The sequence below is a fragment of the Lytechinus variegatus genome, chromosome 10 (assembly GCF_018143015.1).
Source record: "Lytechinus variegatus isolate NC3 chromosome 10, Lvar_3.0, whole genome shotgun sequence".
Classification (NCBI taxonomy): Eukaryota; Metazoa; Echinodermata; class Echinoidea; order Temnopleuroida; family Toxopneustidae; genus Lytechinus; species Lytechinus variegatus.
Window position 1 is genome coordinate 2,190,390 of NC_054749.1, and position 15,775 is coordinate 2,206,164.

At 35.1% G+C, this 15,775-nt stretch overlaps 1 protein-coding gene across 1 annotated transcript; it reads left to right on the top strand.

Annotated features, from left to right (window-relative positions):
* The first annotated feature begins 1,294 nt into the window (after positions 1-1,294).
* On the top strand, positions 1,295-15,775 carry LOC121423297 (sorting nexin-14-like). Its single transcript, XM_041618638.1, has 14 exons — positions 1,295-1,530; positions 2,276-2,325; positions 3,020-3,120; positions 4,722-4,824; positions 5,476-5,516; positions 5,906-5,976; positions 6,225-6,270; positions 7,463-7,592; positions 8,512-8,605; positions 9,745-9,815; positions 11,023-11,118; positions 13,090-13,181; positions 13,750-13,809; positions 14,918-15,775. Exons 1-14 carry the CDS (start codon positions 1,427-1,429, stop codon positions 14,972-14,974), a joined length of 1,116 nt encoding a protein of 371 aa, XP_041474572.1. The 5' UTR covers positions 1,295-1,426; the 3' UTR covers positions 14,975-15,775.

The window sequence follows — 15,775 nt, forward strand, 5'->3', positions numbered from 1 at the left end:
GTATATACCGTATATACCCTCAGATCTCTGCCGCTGATTGCACGATCGCAGCAAAAATTTGCACGCGCACAGAGCTGGATGTAAACTACAAGACTCTTAGGTAAAATTTAAAAGAAAAAAAATCTTTTTATTTTTAATTAATTAATTATGCAAATAAGTGTATGAAATTTGCCCTAAAATTCTTTTGTGTACATGTATGTTTTTGGCTTTAACTCAATTTATATAGCTAGTAAAATGCTAATTTTTGGTTGGAATAGCAATTATTACATTTCTAACAAATATCTACAAAAAATTGCAAATATATAATTAATTTCTTATGTATTTTATTGTTTTTTTAATTCTTATGTATTTCTTTTGTTTTTTCAAACGTTTGTTTTTTATTGTTTTTTCCAATGAACTTTGACGGGGACCCTTCTGCAATCATAAATAGCATAAAATAAATCCATTTAAACCAACAAAAGTTAAAATAATCATACATCTATGATTTTTGGTTGAAAAACACAATCACATTTTTGAACAATTTCGGGTCTGACATGCACTTACAAAATGTTGTGTAATTTCAGAACTGCTTCCCCGTTGTTGCAATTTTGGTCTCAAAGATGCGCAAGACTTGAAAGTAAAAAGTCAGTGAGCGGCGCAATATAAAAACTTTGCGTGACGTCATAGTGATGAAATTTGTCGAGGGGGGGGTCAAATTGATCCCCCCCCAGTTTAACAAGGGTTAAAGGTCTGGACCTGTTTCATAAGAGTTGCAACTGCTTTAACTTTGCCACTATGGCGACTACCATGGCAACCAATCTAAATCAAGTTACCATGGTAGTTGCCAAGGCAAATACTCTTTATGAAACGGCCTCTGATGTAGATCTATCATCTGATGATGAAGACACACATCATAATGTTGTATCATCACCCAACATCACCTGAGTGCATAGTGTTTACATGATATTGTGTTTTTCTACCAGTCTGATGTAGATCTTGCCTTTGACGATGAAGACACCCATCATTCTTGCGTATCATCACCCCAACATGACCTGAGTGCTTGTAGAGTTAGTGTTACATGATATTGTGTTTTTCTACCAGTCTAATTCAGATCTAGCCTCTGACGATGAAGACACACACCATACTGGCGTATCATTACCCAGCATGACCTGATTGCTTGACTGCCTTTGTAGAGTTTGTGTTTAACATGATATTGTGTTTTTCTACCAGTCTGATTTAGATCTAGCCTCTGATGATGAAGACACTTATCATGGTGTTGTATCATCACCCCAACATGACCTGAGTGCATAGTGTTTAACATGATATTGTGTTTGTGTACCAGTCTGATGTAGATCTAGCCTCTGACGACGAGGACACACACCATACTGGCGTATCATCACCCCAGCATGACCTGAGCGCTTGGAGGGTTAGTATACCGAGCGTCGAGATGAAGTTAGAAGGAGGAAAGGAAGGATTTGTTTTCATCATCGGCATTCAGAGGATTGATGTCAGAGAAGGAGATGGAGAAAAGAACTCGTGGCAGGTTGAAAGGTACATAGATGCGTTAATGTTCTCTTGAACCCCCACCCCAAGTTGCTTTGGGGTTTTATGATGTCATATCATTTTTATCAAGAATTTTATGTCCAGTAAAGTACATTATAGTTCAAGAAAGGGTTTTTTTTTAAGGGAAATATAAAGTTCTTCAGAATTTTCTTTTTGGTGTATTGCACCCTGGGACTAACCCTTGCAAGAGCTTCATCTGTGGACTTTGAGTCAATATTTCAGTGCATAAAAGCCATCACGATCGCATTGCCAATAGAAGGATCTCCAAATTATCTCAACATTCATTTTCTCACGACTTTATCAGAGCTGCCAAGTAGTACGGATTTTCAGTATTTAGTACTGAAAATGAGAAGAATACTGATGGTTTCACGCAAAATACTGATTTCTCAAGTTTCAGTTTTATGTGTTGTCCTATGGTATTTCTTTGAAAATACCGATTTCCTCACCAAATACTGATTTTCAGCTTTAAAAATACTGAAATGTTCTTGTTCAGGTTGGCAGCTCTGCTTTATTCATCCTATTCTCAAATTTTATTGATTTTATTATTGGTTTTCGTACAAACTAACTTTTCCAAGGATTTTATTTTCATTTTATAATACCTCGCTCTACCTTATCATATTCCACATTCTACACGCATGTTCCTTCTTGGCAATGGGAATTAAATTATTCAGAAATATGTGGGGGTGATTGATAGAAAGTTCTTGTTCCTTTATAATTCATATTTTCTTCACAGGAGATACCATGAGTTCTATGCACTGGAACAGAAGTTGAGAGAATTTCATGGTAAGTGAAGAACTAGTTTGATTGATTTGAGATAATCTTAAAGATAATCTTGAAAAATATTGCTGAAAGGTTTGAGGAAAATCCATCAAATAATGAAAAAAATGAGAAGAATTTCAATTATTTGATTTGTGACGTCATGCGAGCAGCATTCCTGCATATCGTATGGTAAAAAAATCAATAAAATGTCATTTTCTCTGAAAATTGAAAATGGCTTTTACTGTACCTTCGGTACATCAATAGACAAATTATTTCACACCCCTTTCTAAAAAAAAAATTAATAATAAGTAATCACGAATCATTGAAAAATTGAATCATTTTTTTCTGCTATTTGTACAGCAAACTTTTCTTTAGGGTGAACTTCCCCTTCAAGGTTAAATCAAAAAGGCATGGCACTGGTTGTCCCCTCCCCCACCCCTCCTTGCCTAAGATATAGCACAATTACACATAAAATCCAAACACATTGCCTGTGCTCTAATATCCAAGACTTAATGGGTGTTGTAAGAAAATAATTGCGATCAAACAGATAAAAATGTGTGCTCAAATATGCTGGTGATATTTATTATCCATGCCCCACATTTACTTAGCTTTTGTTGTTCTGCTCTGAAGCACCTTGAGCATCTAATCAAGATGGAACGTGCACTATACAAATCTCATGTATTATTATGTAGATTTATTTCTTTATAAATTTAATTAGGTGTGTTTGAAGATGCTCAGCTGCCTGTTAGACGGCCGTTTGGAAGCAAGTCACATGACTTCATGGAGAAAAAGAGGCCTGGCTTAGAGAAATATCTCAGGGTAAGAAAACCAATTTTTGTCTCTCCCGCATAGCAGAGTGAGACTATAAGCGCCGCTTTTCCGACGGCGTCATTGTCAACATCGAAATCTTAACCTAAGGTTAAGTATTTCAAATGTCATCATAACTTAGAAAATATATGGACCTAGTTCATGATATTGTATGTTTGATTTTGCCAGCGCCATAATGAGGCTGCGATGAATGCAAGGAATGCTCCCCAGGGAGTGGAAATTGTGCACTTTTCGTGCGGGATTGAAATGAATCCAATGACCGGGGTAATAATATGCTGTAACGCGCTTTGGGCCATTCTGGGAAAAGCGCTTTATAAAAATTGGCTATTATTATTATTATTAAACGTCAATTTGGGGTCTCTGATCTTTGACCATGTCAGGGGTATTTGTAAAATTGCCATCGTTACTGAATGTTTATGGATCTAGTTCATAAACCTTGGACATAAGAGTGATCAAGTATCACTGAACATCCCTTGCAAGTTTCAGGTCACATGCCCAGGTCAAAGGTCATTTAGAGTCGATGAACTTGGATTGTCTTGGAAGAATTAAGACAAAATTTGAACTGAGGTTATTTTTTTTAAAGGTCAAAACTTTAAAAGTATATGGATGTATGTAATGAAACTTAGACATAAGTGTAACCAAGTATCAGTGACTATCCCTCTTGGGTTTCAGAGTTTCAAGTCACATGATCAAGGTCCAATTTAATTTAGGGTCGATGATCTTTGTCCATCATTTGAAAGTACATGGATATAGTTCATGAAATATGGACATAGGGGTAATCAAGTATCACTGATCATCTTTCGAAAGCATTAGGTCACATGATCAAGATCAAATGTCATTTAGGGTCAATTAACATAGTACTCTATTATCAAATGAATGGTGTTTCTTGTAAATAATCATTTTATTGTCGTTTTCGAAGTCAGCACTGCTGGTATTATGAATTACATTATGCAGGCGAGACTTCCTGAGGCACTCCACTTGTTTTTTATCAAAAACATAGGCTCTATTGAGTATTTTGAAAACCTAACAACAATGTTCAAGGAATTAACTTGTATGCTCGGTATTTTCATGCTGGAGATGGAGCTTGTGATGTGGCCATTGCATAAATGGGACTGCTGTTATAGTAACTTCCATGAAATCCTTGATTCTAATTGGCGGAATCTAACAAAATCTCTTTATTAGAGGATTGCTGATCTGGAATATCTTTACAAAGGCCCTAGTCTTGTTTGAATTCATACAGGGTTTTGGTTTTCTCTGTATGTTTTATAAGCAAAATAAAGAGAATCCTATATTTAACAAGATTCATAGAATGATCATCCCTGTAGCCAGGCTTTTCAATTAGGGAGTTCTCTTCCTTTCTCTCCTTTTCCTCCCCTGATATTTTTTGCTTTTTTTTGGGGGGGGAGGGGGCTACGGGCTTGATGATATCAATTATCGAGTATTAAATATACTTGCTTTGATTGCTTCTATAACATGATATATCTGTGAAAATGAACAAGACATTTAAAAGGTGGGGATAGCTTTATGTACTTGCAGGTGATTTTATAAATTGTTCATTTAATCACTGTACCTGAATACATTTCCATCTGCAGGTTCTTCTCACCAAGCCCATCCTAAGGGGAAGCCAGCTCCTCTATACATTCCTGACAACCAATGAAGAGTTTGTTAATAAGATCTTTGGAGATGTCAATCTAGGTATGATTCATGTGTAGAGTTAACTCTTTGCCCCCTTTATTCGACTAGAGTAACATAAGGTGGACTGCCAGCTTCACCTCAAGTCACATTTCTTTCAACATAGATATAGCACGAGGCAAAAGCTTAAGACTAGCTTGGGAAAAGGAGTGTTAATCTCATGTATGCACAACTTCTTGGAAGGAGCTACTAATTCATGCTATTTTTTGGTTCCTATTATCCTTGCTATTCTACGTATTCATAACTGATTGGCTGTAAACTTGTAAATGGTTATTATTGCATTGGATAATTCATTCATTCATCCATTCTTTCACAGAGTGCAATAATTTGATTGCACATACACACATTTCTCTCAAAATTAGGGTTGGAAATGGTCTGCGTTAAGTCTTGTGTACAAACTATGGAACGGTAACAATTTACATAATGAAAATAAAACTTGTTAATCTAATAATAAATTTCTGTTTCCTGTTGTTTGTATATTTTATGTGAGGTCAAGGGTTTTATTTTTGTTAAAATAGGTTGTAAAACTTTTTCATGTTTGATTCTGTAAATGATATTGAAAATTATTTTCATAATTGAATAAGTGTTGACTATTAACTGAAGATGCTAAAGTTGTATTGTACCATTTGATAACTCTTTTTATTTTTTTATCAGGAAAATTTGTGCGTTCAGTCTCAACCAAGGTCATCAAGGAGGTGAGATATATGTTTCAAATAAGAACATGTACACATAACCAGAAGTGAGTTACTATTCAGTTAAAATCTTATTAAGATTCTTTATCATTGAGTAAATTTGACAAAGACCAGCCAGGACCCCTTCAAGAAAATTCAGACCAATGGTAGTGTGCGATGTTATCTTCAAAGCTGTATGGTTGAATTCAAATTTTCCAAGATTTTGTTATGCTAATTCATGCCTAAATCATATTTTTGCTCTTCACTATAAAGCTCCTAGATTGCTAACTTTCTCTGTAAATATTCATTGTAGCATTCCTAACAGTTGTGTTAGAAAACAAATCTGTTTTATGAATTTGTTGTGTATTTCTTTGTTTGGTGTTAACCCTTTAATGTTTGGTTTTATGTTAAAGAGAGGACAGCATCTTGAGCCTTTCCTGGTAACTTTCTTAGCCTCAGTGGAAGCTGCCAAACCTAAAGCAAGGTATGTATCACTGTTGAAAGTGACTTATAGTGATGAAATAATGATAATAATAATAAAAGATGAAGAAGAAGGAGGTAGGAGAAGGAATGAGGAGGGGGAACTCTGATGATATACTCTCAATGAATCACAATGCTAGCCCTTTAAAATAATGGTATACATACCTACTTTAAGACTCAAGACTATTTTACATGTACACATTCTATTACCCATGACATTCATTTACAACATGGTTATTCTGTTTTCTGTAGGACGGATGAATTTGAAACAGATCCAAACCTAACGGATAAAGAAATGGTAAGGATTCTATTGCTATCTGTTTCAAGAAAGATCTACCAAGAAAAAGTTACTCAATTGATTAAAATTTTTATTTGATTCCTGGTATTAATCTGACATTAACCTGACAGATTATGGTAAGGATTTTATTGCTACCTACATGTACCTATGTCAAGATTGAAGGATGACATTGAAACAACAAAGAGATAAACAATAGAGGAAGACCATTTGCAAAGAAATAATTAATAAATTGATTGAATTTTTGTATTTGTGTCTGGGTATCGGTCTGTAGACAAATGAAATTGTTCTCTTAGAAACAACATTATGAAGGTCCTTATCAATGTGGTAATATAATTGTGATTACTGGGATATATGATTTCCCTAATCCCTATATGTCTCTATCTAATACACTTGCTACCTACTCATTCTTTCTCACCTCTCTCTATTCCCCTGTCATGCGCATCTCTCTCTTTTTTTTATATCACCTATCAGTAAAAGATATGTACAGCAGAGTAGAAATGTTAACCAGTGCTTTGAATTTATTATCTGTTATTTATATTTTACAAATGTTATGTTAACTCTTTTAATGATGATGATGCACAGCATTTGTATAGTGCCATATATCTGTCAAAGACATTCAAAGGCACATTTTTGGAGGAGCCAGCCAATCTGGGTCACCTAGATGGGCGCGCACACCGAACTGTGACCCGCAGGTCTCTCCTCTCGATATAACTGATTGGGGGAATGCAGGTGGACCACTACACAGGAGTTCCCCCCTACTCTTATTTGAATAGTGCAGTGGGTTCTTAACGGGCAAAGGTGGGGACTCTCCTCTACACGGAACCTCCATTTAACATCCTATCCGAGGGACAGAGTGTTTGCCACTGTAACATAGCCTGCATCTATGAAACAGGAGAGACGTTTTAAACACAACGCACTGGCTTCAGTCATCTGCCCGTCGAACCAAAGATCGTGGGTTCGAGTCCACCCCGGGCAGATGCTTTACTGACTGAGCTAACTTTGCTCTTGCTATAGTCATTTCTTACCTACAGTCTACATACCTTTAAGCCATTTTACTTTATATTATTGTGTTCTGTTGTATTTTATCACCCAGTGTCTGAGTATAATGATTTTGTCTCCTTTTTAGATTGAATCAATAAACTACCCAAATTAATGAAATTCCTTTCATGTTTTGTTTTATTTTTTCCATCAGCTTTCCAATGTCCATTTTGAGAACAATGCTAATCAGGTGTTAGACCGGTGTAATCTTAAGGAACCTTGGGCCAATCCAGAGGCCAACTACCTACAACTCACTGGAATCATTCAATATATCTTATACTTGGGTGAGTCTGCCAACACTTGAACTTGTTATTAGGTTTAGAGGGTCTCGAGGTTTTGTCATTATGTATATACCTCTGATTCATCAAAAATTACCCATGTTATGTAACTCAGGGTTCCCAGCCCATGAGGGAAATCAGGGAAAATTATTTAACTCGTTTTCCAGTCAAGGAAAAATCAGGAAATTTGATAAAAAATACCTCAAAAAGGGAAAAATGCCTCAAATGAAGAAGGAAAAAATCAGGGAATTTGATCGGCCCTGAAGTCAAAAGCACTGTAATAAGACTTTGTTATAATTTGTTGCATATCAAAACATTATCCATTGAATGACTAGCTATTGTGGGTTTTTTTCCATGTTATTCACTGCAACAACTTAGAGAACATGTAAAACTGGGACTGGGTTCAAATAATGATCAGGGAATTTTCAAACTTCATCAGGGAAAAATCTGGGACATATCAGGGAATTTTGTTTTCTTGTAGAGATGAGAACCCTGTAACTACTTGAATCAATGGCTGTGTTCTTCCCAATTAGATATCTTTTACAAAAACAGGGCTCTGAATTTATAAAACTCTATACCGACTTGTTGTGGGACTGATTTCTACAATGATTGCAGTTGTTGTCGTGAATGTTCGTGATATCGTAAAAATCGTTCCATGATCAGTCGCTACCACAAAACTGGCCCCAGCAGGAAAGCCTAGTTCAAAGTGCTTTTCCTATTGGATATATCACAATTGTCAATATGCGATTGTTTGATTTTCTGTAAATATGTTCATTTTCCATGCTATGTTATGTATGTTCAATACCATGTAAAAATGCAAATTTCCATTTATTCACTTATTTGGGCAATACATTCTACTTTATGAACCTTAAGAAACTTGTGATTAATTTCTTATTCATTTTGAATACGTTGTTGTTTATTGCAGCTCGTTCTGTTCTAGATGTGCCTGTCTGGATGCATCAGATGACCGTCACTTTTGCCAAGATATTTGGAAACTCATTGGAAACTTATGTAGATTAGTGAGTAAAGTTCATTTTAGTGACCATAATAATGATAATAATAATAATCAATATTTATAACACGCTTTTCCCACATGGCACAAAGCGCTCACAATTTCAGTTAACTTTTTTATACAAACAAAAAATCAGAATGACATATGGAATGAAGGCAGTTGCCTAGAACAAAAAGTTTTGAGAGACTTTTTAAATGACTCAATTGTTGGGGATTGTCTTATTGTGAAAGGGAGGTTGTTCCATTCCATTGAGGATGCAATGGTGAATGTTCTATCTCCGGTCTGGTTTCTTTTAGTTGGATATGTTAATTTAAGTGGGTCTTCAGAGGATCTAGTTCTACCAGGGACATTAATTTCTTAACAATCAGACAAGTATTTTGGGGCTAGGTTATAGAGTGATTTGTATACAAAAAGAAGTAACTTGAAAATAATAATAATCTGTTGTTTAATCATGATGATTGTCATGACTTTCATCTCCATCCATACCATTGTCATTTCTTTTATCTTGAAATTAGGAATACCTGGTATGCATACCCATACCGCAATATAAAATTTGTCTTCATAATTTTTCAATGAACTTTGTCGGGGTCTGCCATGTTCTTCAAGCACCCCTTTGCTTCTCATGACAGTCCGTATTAAAATATTTAGGCCCGTGTTCTGAACTTTGGTTTAAGTAAAACCATGGTTTAAAGTTGTGGTTTAACTATGGAGAGCCAATTGGGGCACAAATCCCTAACAGAATACATTCAATTTATTACCTCATATGACACCCAAAGTGTCTGGGAATGATAACTGAAGTATTTTGAAGTTCTTTTCGCCATTATGAAAGCAAAAGGAAGCAAAGTGAGAATCATAAGAAATATACGATATAAACAGAATTTTTGGCTCCCCATAATCTTAGCACAGACACCATGGTTTGAGTTAAAACTTACTTCAGAATATGGGCCTTAATGACGAATGAATCATAATTTATGTAAATAATCTTTTTTTTTATTTTTGCATTTTCAAAGATCATGTTAAGTATTCATTTAACTACTCCTATATTTGTCTGATGAGTTTTTTATAATTTTGTGAACCTTTGTATGAATTTGGAAATGCAGAAGAAAATAAAGCAAACCAATGACCTTTGACCTTTTTTATTGATAGTTTCGTCAACACCAAGACAGATTTGTTGAAGACGGAGCAGATGGTGGAACATATCATTCATCTCCTCAGAGGTAAATTCACTCACTTCTACAATAATCAAGTATTTTATTTATAATGAATAGTATATCAAAGGGGTACTCCAGGCTGAAAATTGTGTGAATTGAACCGAAAGAGTAAACTGGGACAAAACAAATTCTGAAAATCATCTCAAATCGGACAAGGAATAGCAAAAAAATGACATTTCAAAAGTTTTGCATTATTTTTGTGAAGTAGTTTATACATGACCTCATGAATATGCAATGGGCTAGCTGGTGATGTCATATCCCCATGTATTCTTTTGTATTTCATCCCATGGATTTTTAGTTAAATTTTGCCCTACTGGTTTACTGTGTTAGATGAACTGTAAATTCGAGAGTCAAAAGGGGCCTAAGCTTTCGATCCTAGCAGAATCTTCTTTGGAGGCAAAATGACAAATATATAAGGTGGAACAACCGTAATATAGACCACAGACATTCAACAGCAACACTGGAAATAAGGAGACAAAAGGGGCATTAGTGAGAAGAGATGACCAATCAGGTTAATGAAGGGGATGAAATAAAAGGAGTAGGAAGACACAAAGGGAAGTTGGTGTGAGTAAGGCCAAAGAAAGACCTCAAGTGGGGATGGATTAAGATATGAGGCAGGCAACATCAAACAGGATCTAGAACAAAACAGTGATAGATGGTATGAAGAAGAGAAGAATAACAAGAGAATTAGTAAGAGGTGGGTCAAACAGGTAAACAACTTTAAATTCATTAACATTACTTTTTTATCAGAGTTTGTTGACATTTTTGGCCTTTTGCTTGTTGAATTTTACTATGTTTAATTTATAGATTCTGTTATTTTCAATCTAGAGTACCCCTTTAATTTGTTCTGACTCCTGTTCTTCATGTTTGCCTTTTTCTTATTTTCCTCTTACTTCTAGTCAATTAACTATGAAGCTTTTTATAGCCAAAGCTACATTATTTACACTTTCATGCTTTCTAAAGTGAGATTTCCCAATGTAATCTCCCCCCCCCCTCACAATTTGTTTATAAACTCATGATAGATGATCTTTACTGTATTTTCACATTGATTAGAAGTAAATGGATGAAGTGAAATATGATTGCTATCGAATTAATAGCGATATCCCAACAAGATTTTTTTTAGAATTCTGCACTGCATGTCTAATTCATTTTTTTTTTGCTAGCTATTTAGCACATTCCGAACTTTTTTTTTCTTGAATTTTTTCCATTTTAGATGTACTTTTCTTTGATGACGATCCACCCAGGACGGATGCACAGAAGCTTGAAAGGAAAGAGTTTGCTTTTGAACAGATGCTGAAATTCTTCCCAAGTAAGACCTATATACCATGACCATATACTCCTGACTGAAAATAATTATATCTAGATAAATAGAGTGAATTCACTGAGCAATATACTGGAAATTTCAGGAAAATCTAATGACATAGCTAACAAATTTATTGAATTTTAACATTTAGCAATATTTCACAAAAACAGTTAATATCCAATAGTTTTGCTGATGATATTATGTCCATAGTTTTTTTTTTTTTTTTTACATGAAATCATTATTTTTTCCTATTTTCATACATGTCCATATGACATTTCTTCCCCAAATATACATGAAATCATTATTTTATATTTTCATACATGTGTGTTGATATTTCTCCATTGTAACAAATAAGTTGCAGAAGTGATTATAAGTTGTCGACCAGTTCTTTTAATGAGAACAAAATTTGAATACAATATCATATAGTAAAATAATAATGAATAAATGGGGATATGACATCAATTTGCTCATTGCATATTTAATCATGTATAGAACTGTTCACCATAATAATGCAAAACTTTGATATAAACTTTTTCAAATTTTTGTGAAGTTGTCACTGTTTTGTTTATCTGATTGTACTTTGTGTTCAAATCATTATTTTCTTAGTGGTTCCTAAAAATGTCTTTGTTTGAGTGTACAAAGCAGTAATCATACTTAACCTGCATCTCCTGCCTTTCCCTCAATTCTTCTTTATCATTAAACAAAAGAATGACTTATGTAGAACAATTATGTTATTAATAGACCTTCTTATAGGCCAGATCATGCTAATTGTTTATCATAGAACCTGACTTTAGTCTTGTAGCTTTTAACAGCATGTTAGATTACCATCTAATGATTTTTGTCACATATATTTGAGTACAGCACAGTGTTAGATGCCTTGCTTAACCCTATCTAGGCCGGGGGGGGCCTCGGAGCCCCCCCTCAACGAATCGCGCGATATTTTCGCCGTGCGAAATTTTTTTACCGCGCCGCTCGCTGAGTTTTTACTTTCAAGTCTTGCGCAACTTTTGAGACCAATTTTGCGTCACCCGGGTATGTGGTTCCGAAATTACGCAACATTATGTAAGTGCATGTCAGACCGAAAATTGCTCAAAAACGTGATTTCGTGTACAAAGTCAATGCAAATTGTGTTTTCAACCAAATTTCATAAATGTATGATTATTTTTAGTTTTGCTAGTCTAAATGTATTCATTTTATGCTTTTTATGATCACAGAAGAGTCCCCAACAAATTTCATTGAAAAAAACAATGAAAAACAAAAGGTCAAAAAACAAAGAAATACATAAGAAATTGCAAAAAACAATATAATACATAAGAAAATGATTTGATATCACTTTTTTTTCATGTACTCTTGCTTAGGACACAACAAAGAGTTTCTATACCAAAAATTAGTACATTTGGAGCTTTATTTAGGGAGTTAGAGGAAAAAGTATGATTTCGCATACTAATTACGCATAAATTAGCATAATCACTTAATAGCAATTCGCATGAAATAAATTACTATACAGTCTTGTAGATTATGTCCCAGGCAACCCTTGTGCCAATTTTCGGCGTGATCGCGCGGTCGACGGCCGAGATCTTAGGGGGGGCCTGGGAGGCCCCCCCCCCCGCCATAGGAACTCCCAAAATACCCCGGCCTAGATAGGGTTAAACCTAAAGCAGATTTTTTCCTCAACCACTCCACTGCGCAAAAAGATTTGACCGCGCTGTTCGCTGACTTTACTTTTCTCTTGCTCGCCGTTTGAGACCAAATTTGCAACACCCGGGTACGTAGTTGTAAAATTACGCAACATTGTGTAAGTGCTTGAGAACAGTCCAGCCTAGTTGGTTTACAGGAAGTTTTGATCTGGGCTAGAATTTGAACTCATGACCCTGTGATTTAAAGGCGAGAGTCAAAACCACTAGGCCACTCCGCTTCCATATCACTGTATCATAGTCAAGTAATTACTGCTTGATGAATTTTTTTGTTTTTGTTAAGGTATTGTACCCAAGGTGCTTGGAGAAGAAAAGTTCTATGATGGATGTAAGACCGTCTTTGATTCTCTCCAGTATCCCAAGCTAAATAAACAGGTAAGGTAAAGGTGGTTTTGAAAACCCACAGTTGAATCCATGGTTTATGCAGATTTCCTGTATAAATTACGCTTAATTTAGCGCGTATCGGGCACGAGTATGAAAAATGTCCAATGCTGATGCACGCTTTTGTCACAGTGTACCAAATTGACGCCTGTAACCATGGTTAGGTACAATATTTTACTGATGAGTCCACTGTTTGAAGAGTGGACTCATTAATTCAAAACAATGGAGTCATGAATAAAATAGCATGGATAACCATGGCAACAGGCGTCAATTTGGCACACTGTGACAAAAGCGCAAATTGGCATTGGACAATTTTTAATATGTGGTAAAATAAGCGTAATTTCTACAGGAAATCTGCATAAACCATGGACTCAACTGTGGGTTTTCAAAACCACCTTTGTGAATTCGGGCCAAGTTGTTTGCATACACAATCAAAGTAGAAGGTACCTGACCTGTCAGTGACGCGAACCTCATTAGGGATCAAATTTCTCCTAAGTGTAGATCAGAGTTTGTTGCAGCGATTACAAATATTTCTCGATTTATACATGTTTATTACTTACAGCTATCGTATATTCTCTTGGACATTGTCATCAAAGAAATCTTCCCGGAATTATCAGATGATGTGAGTGTACTTTCTTTTCATTTATCATTATTCGTTTGGCTATATCATGAAATGAACAATGTTGATTTTACAGTTCTGCTAGTACAATGTATATTGTTTGCATTTCTGTTTTTTCGTGACCATATTTTGGGAGCTCATGATAAAGGAAAGCATCAATACACCAAATTTGCATGAATTGGTTCAGGTGGCCAAAAGTACAAATGCCTAATTAATAATATTAATAATAATAATACATTTACGGCATGGCTGGGATTATTAGCCCCATTGAAATGAATAGTACTGTTTGGAGCCATTTCATCATAAATAATAATGCAATTATGGTTTTTAAAAAAAGAAAATGACAAATATAAAATGTATTAAAAGTTGCAGTTGAGACATTTTACAGCAAGATAATGAGTGATTTCAATTTTTCGGTGTTGCTGATGGAAGCACTTTTAGCTCACCACTCGGGCCCCATCTTACAAAGAGTTATGATTGATCCAGTCAACCACAACTATGGCAAGCCAGCAATGACAACATCTTAAATGCATCTTTGCTCAGAATATTTTCTAGATAAGATATATTCGTATATTCATATTTTTCTTGAAAATTTGGTGTGCTTCTCTTTGTTTACAAAGGACGGTGTGCAAACTTCCTTCAAGAAAAAATTATGATATGGATGGATTTTCACATACTTGAGGTTGATCGGATCAATCGTAACTTTTGGCCCTGGCCAGATTCGTCCCTAGGACAGGCTATTCTATATCAAGTCAAAGTACAATACCACCAAATCGTAAACACTGAACACGAAACCATTAGGTGTCTTCTAAGGTGTCAATTTTGGTGTATATATACGGGGCCTGGCCAGATTCGTCCCTAGGACAGGCTATTCTATATCAAATAAAAGTACAATACCACCAAATCGTGAACACTGAACACGAAACCATTAGGTGTCTTCTAAGGTGTCAATTTTGGTGTATATATACGGGGCCTGGCCAGATTCGTCCCTAGGACAGGCTATTCTATATCAAGTCAAAGTACATTACCCCCAAAACAAACACTGAACATGAAACCGTTAGGTGTCATGTAAGGTGTTAATTTTGACGTATATATTTTGATTATTTGACAGGATGACACAGATGAGGAAGCACCACAGTACCAGGAGGATCACTATGAGAAAGACTAAATTAAATTATACCATAGGAGGGTGTTGCAAGGAAATATTTGCAATCGATTGCAGATATTCTGTTGCAATTTTACAACTGATAAAGCAATGTTAACAGTAGCAAATGAGATTACACTCCATGTTTCAAGGAGCAGATTAGCAATCAATCATGAATTTGCAGTTAATTGCAAGACTTATGATTGATTTTATTAGAGACCAAAAATAGACTTGCAATTGATTGCAAGTTTCTTGCAACACCCCATTAGTCTGACAAATTTCATCCCTGTATTTTAAAGGGGAAGTTCACCCTGACAAAAGAATTTATTGTAAAAATTGAAAAAAAAACGTACTGGTGAAAGTCTTAGGAAAGTCTATCAAAGAATAAATATTTATAATTTATATTTTTAGATTTGTAATGTCGTATGCAAGCAGGTTTCATACATATTGTATGGTAAAAACATCAATGAGACATTATTTTGTTGTATCTTCTCTAAATCAATATTCAAATCATTTCCACCCCCGCTCATGAAATGATTTTAAAAAATGAGTCATCGTAAAGCATTAGAGATTTAAAATTTATGATTTTATATTACATAGCATGGTTGCAAATGACATCACAAATCAAAAACTTTAAATTCTAATAACTTTTTTAATCTTTGGAACTTCCTCAACTCTTCACCCATATTTTGTATTATTTTTTCTGCCTTTTTGTAGCAAACTTTTTTTGTCAGCGTGAACTTCCCCTTTTAGTGACCAAATGTGTTGAATATGTGTGTAGAGATCGATCAACCCATTTCGCACTGGTACTCGGTGCTTTGTGTT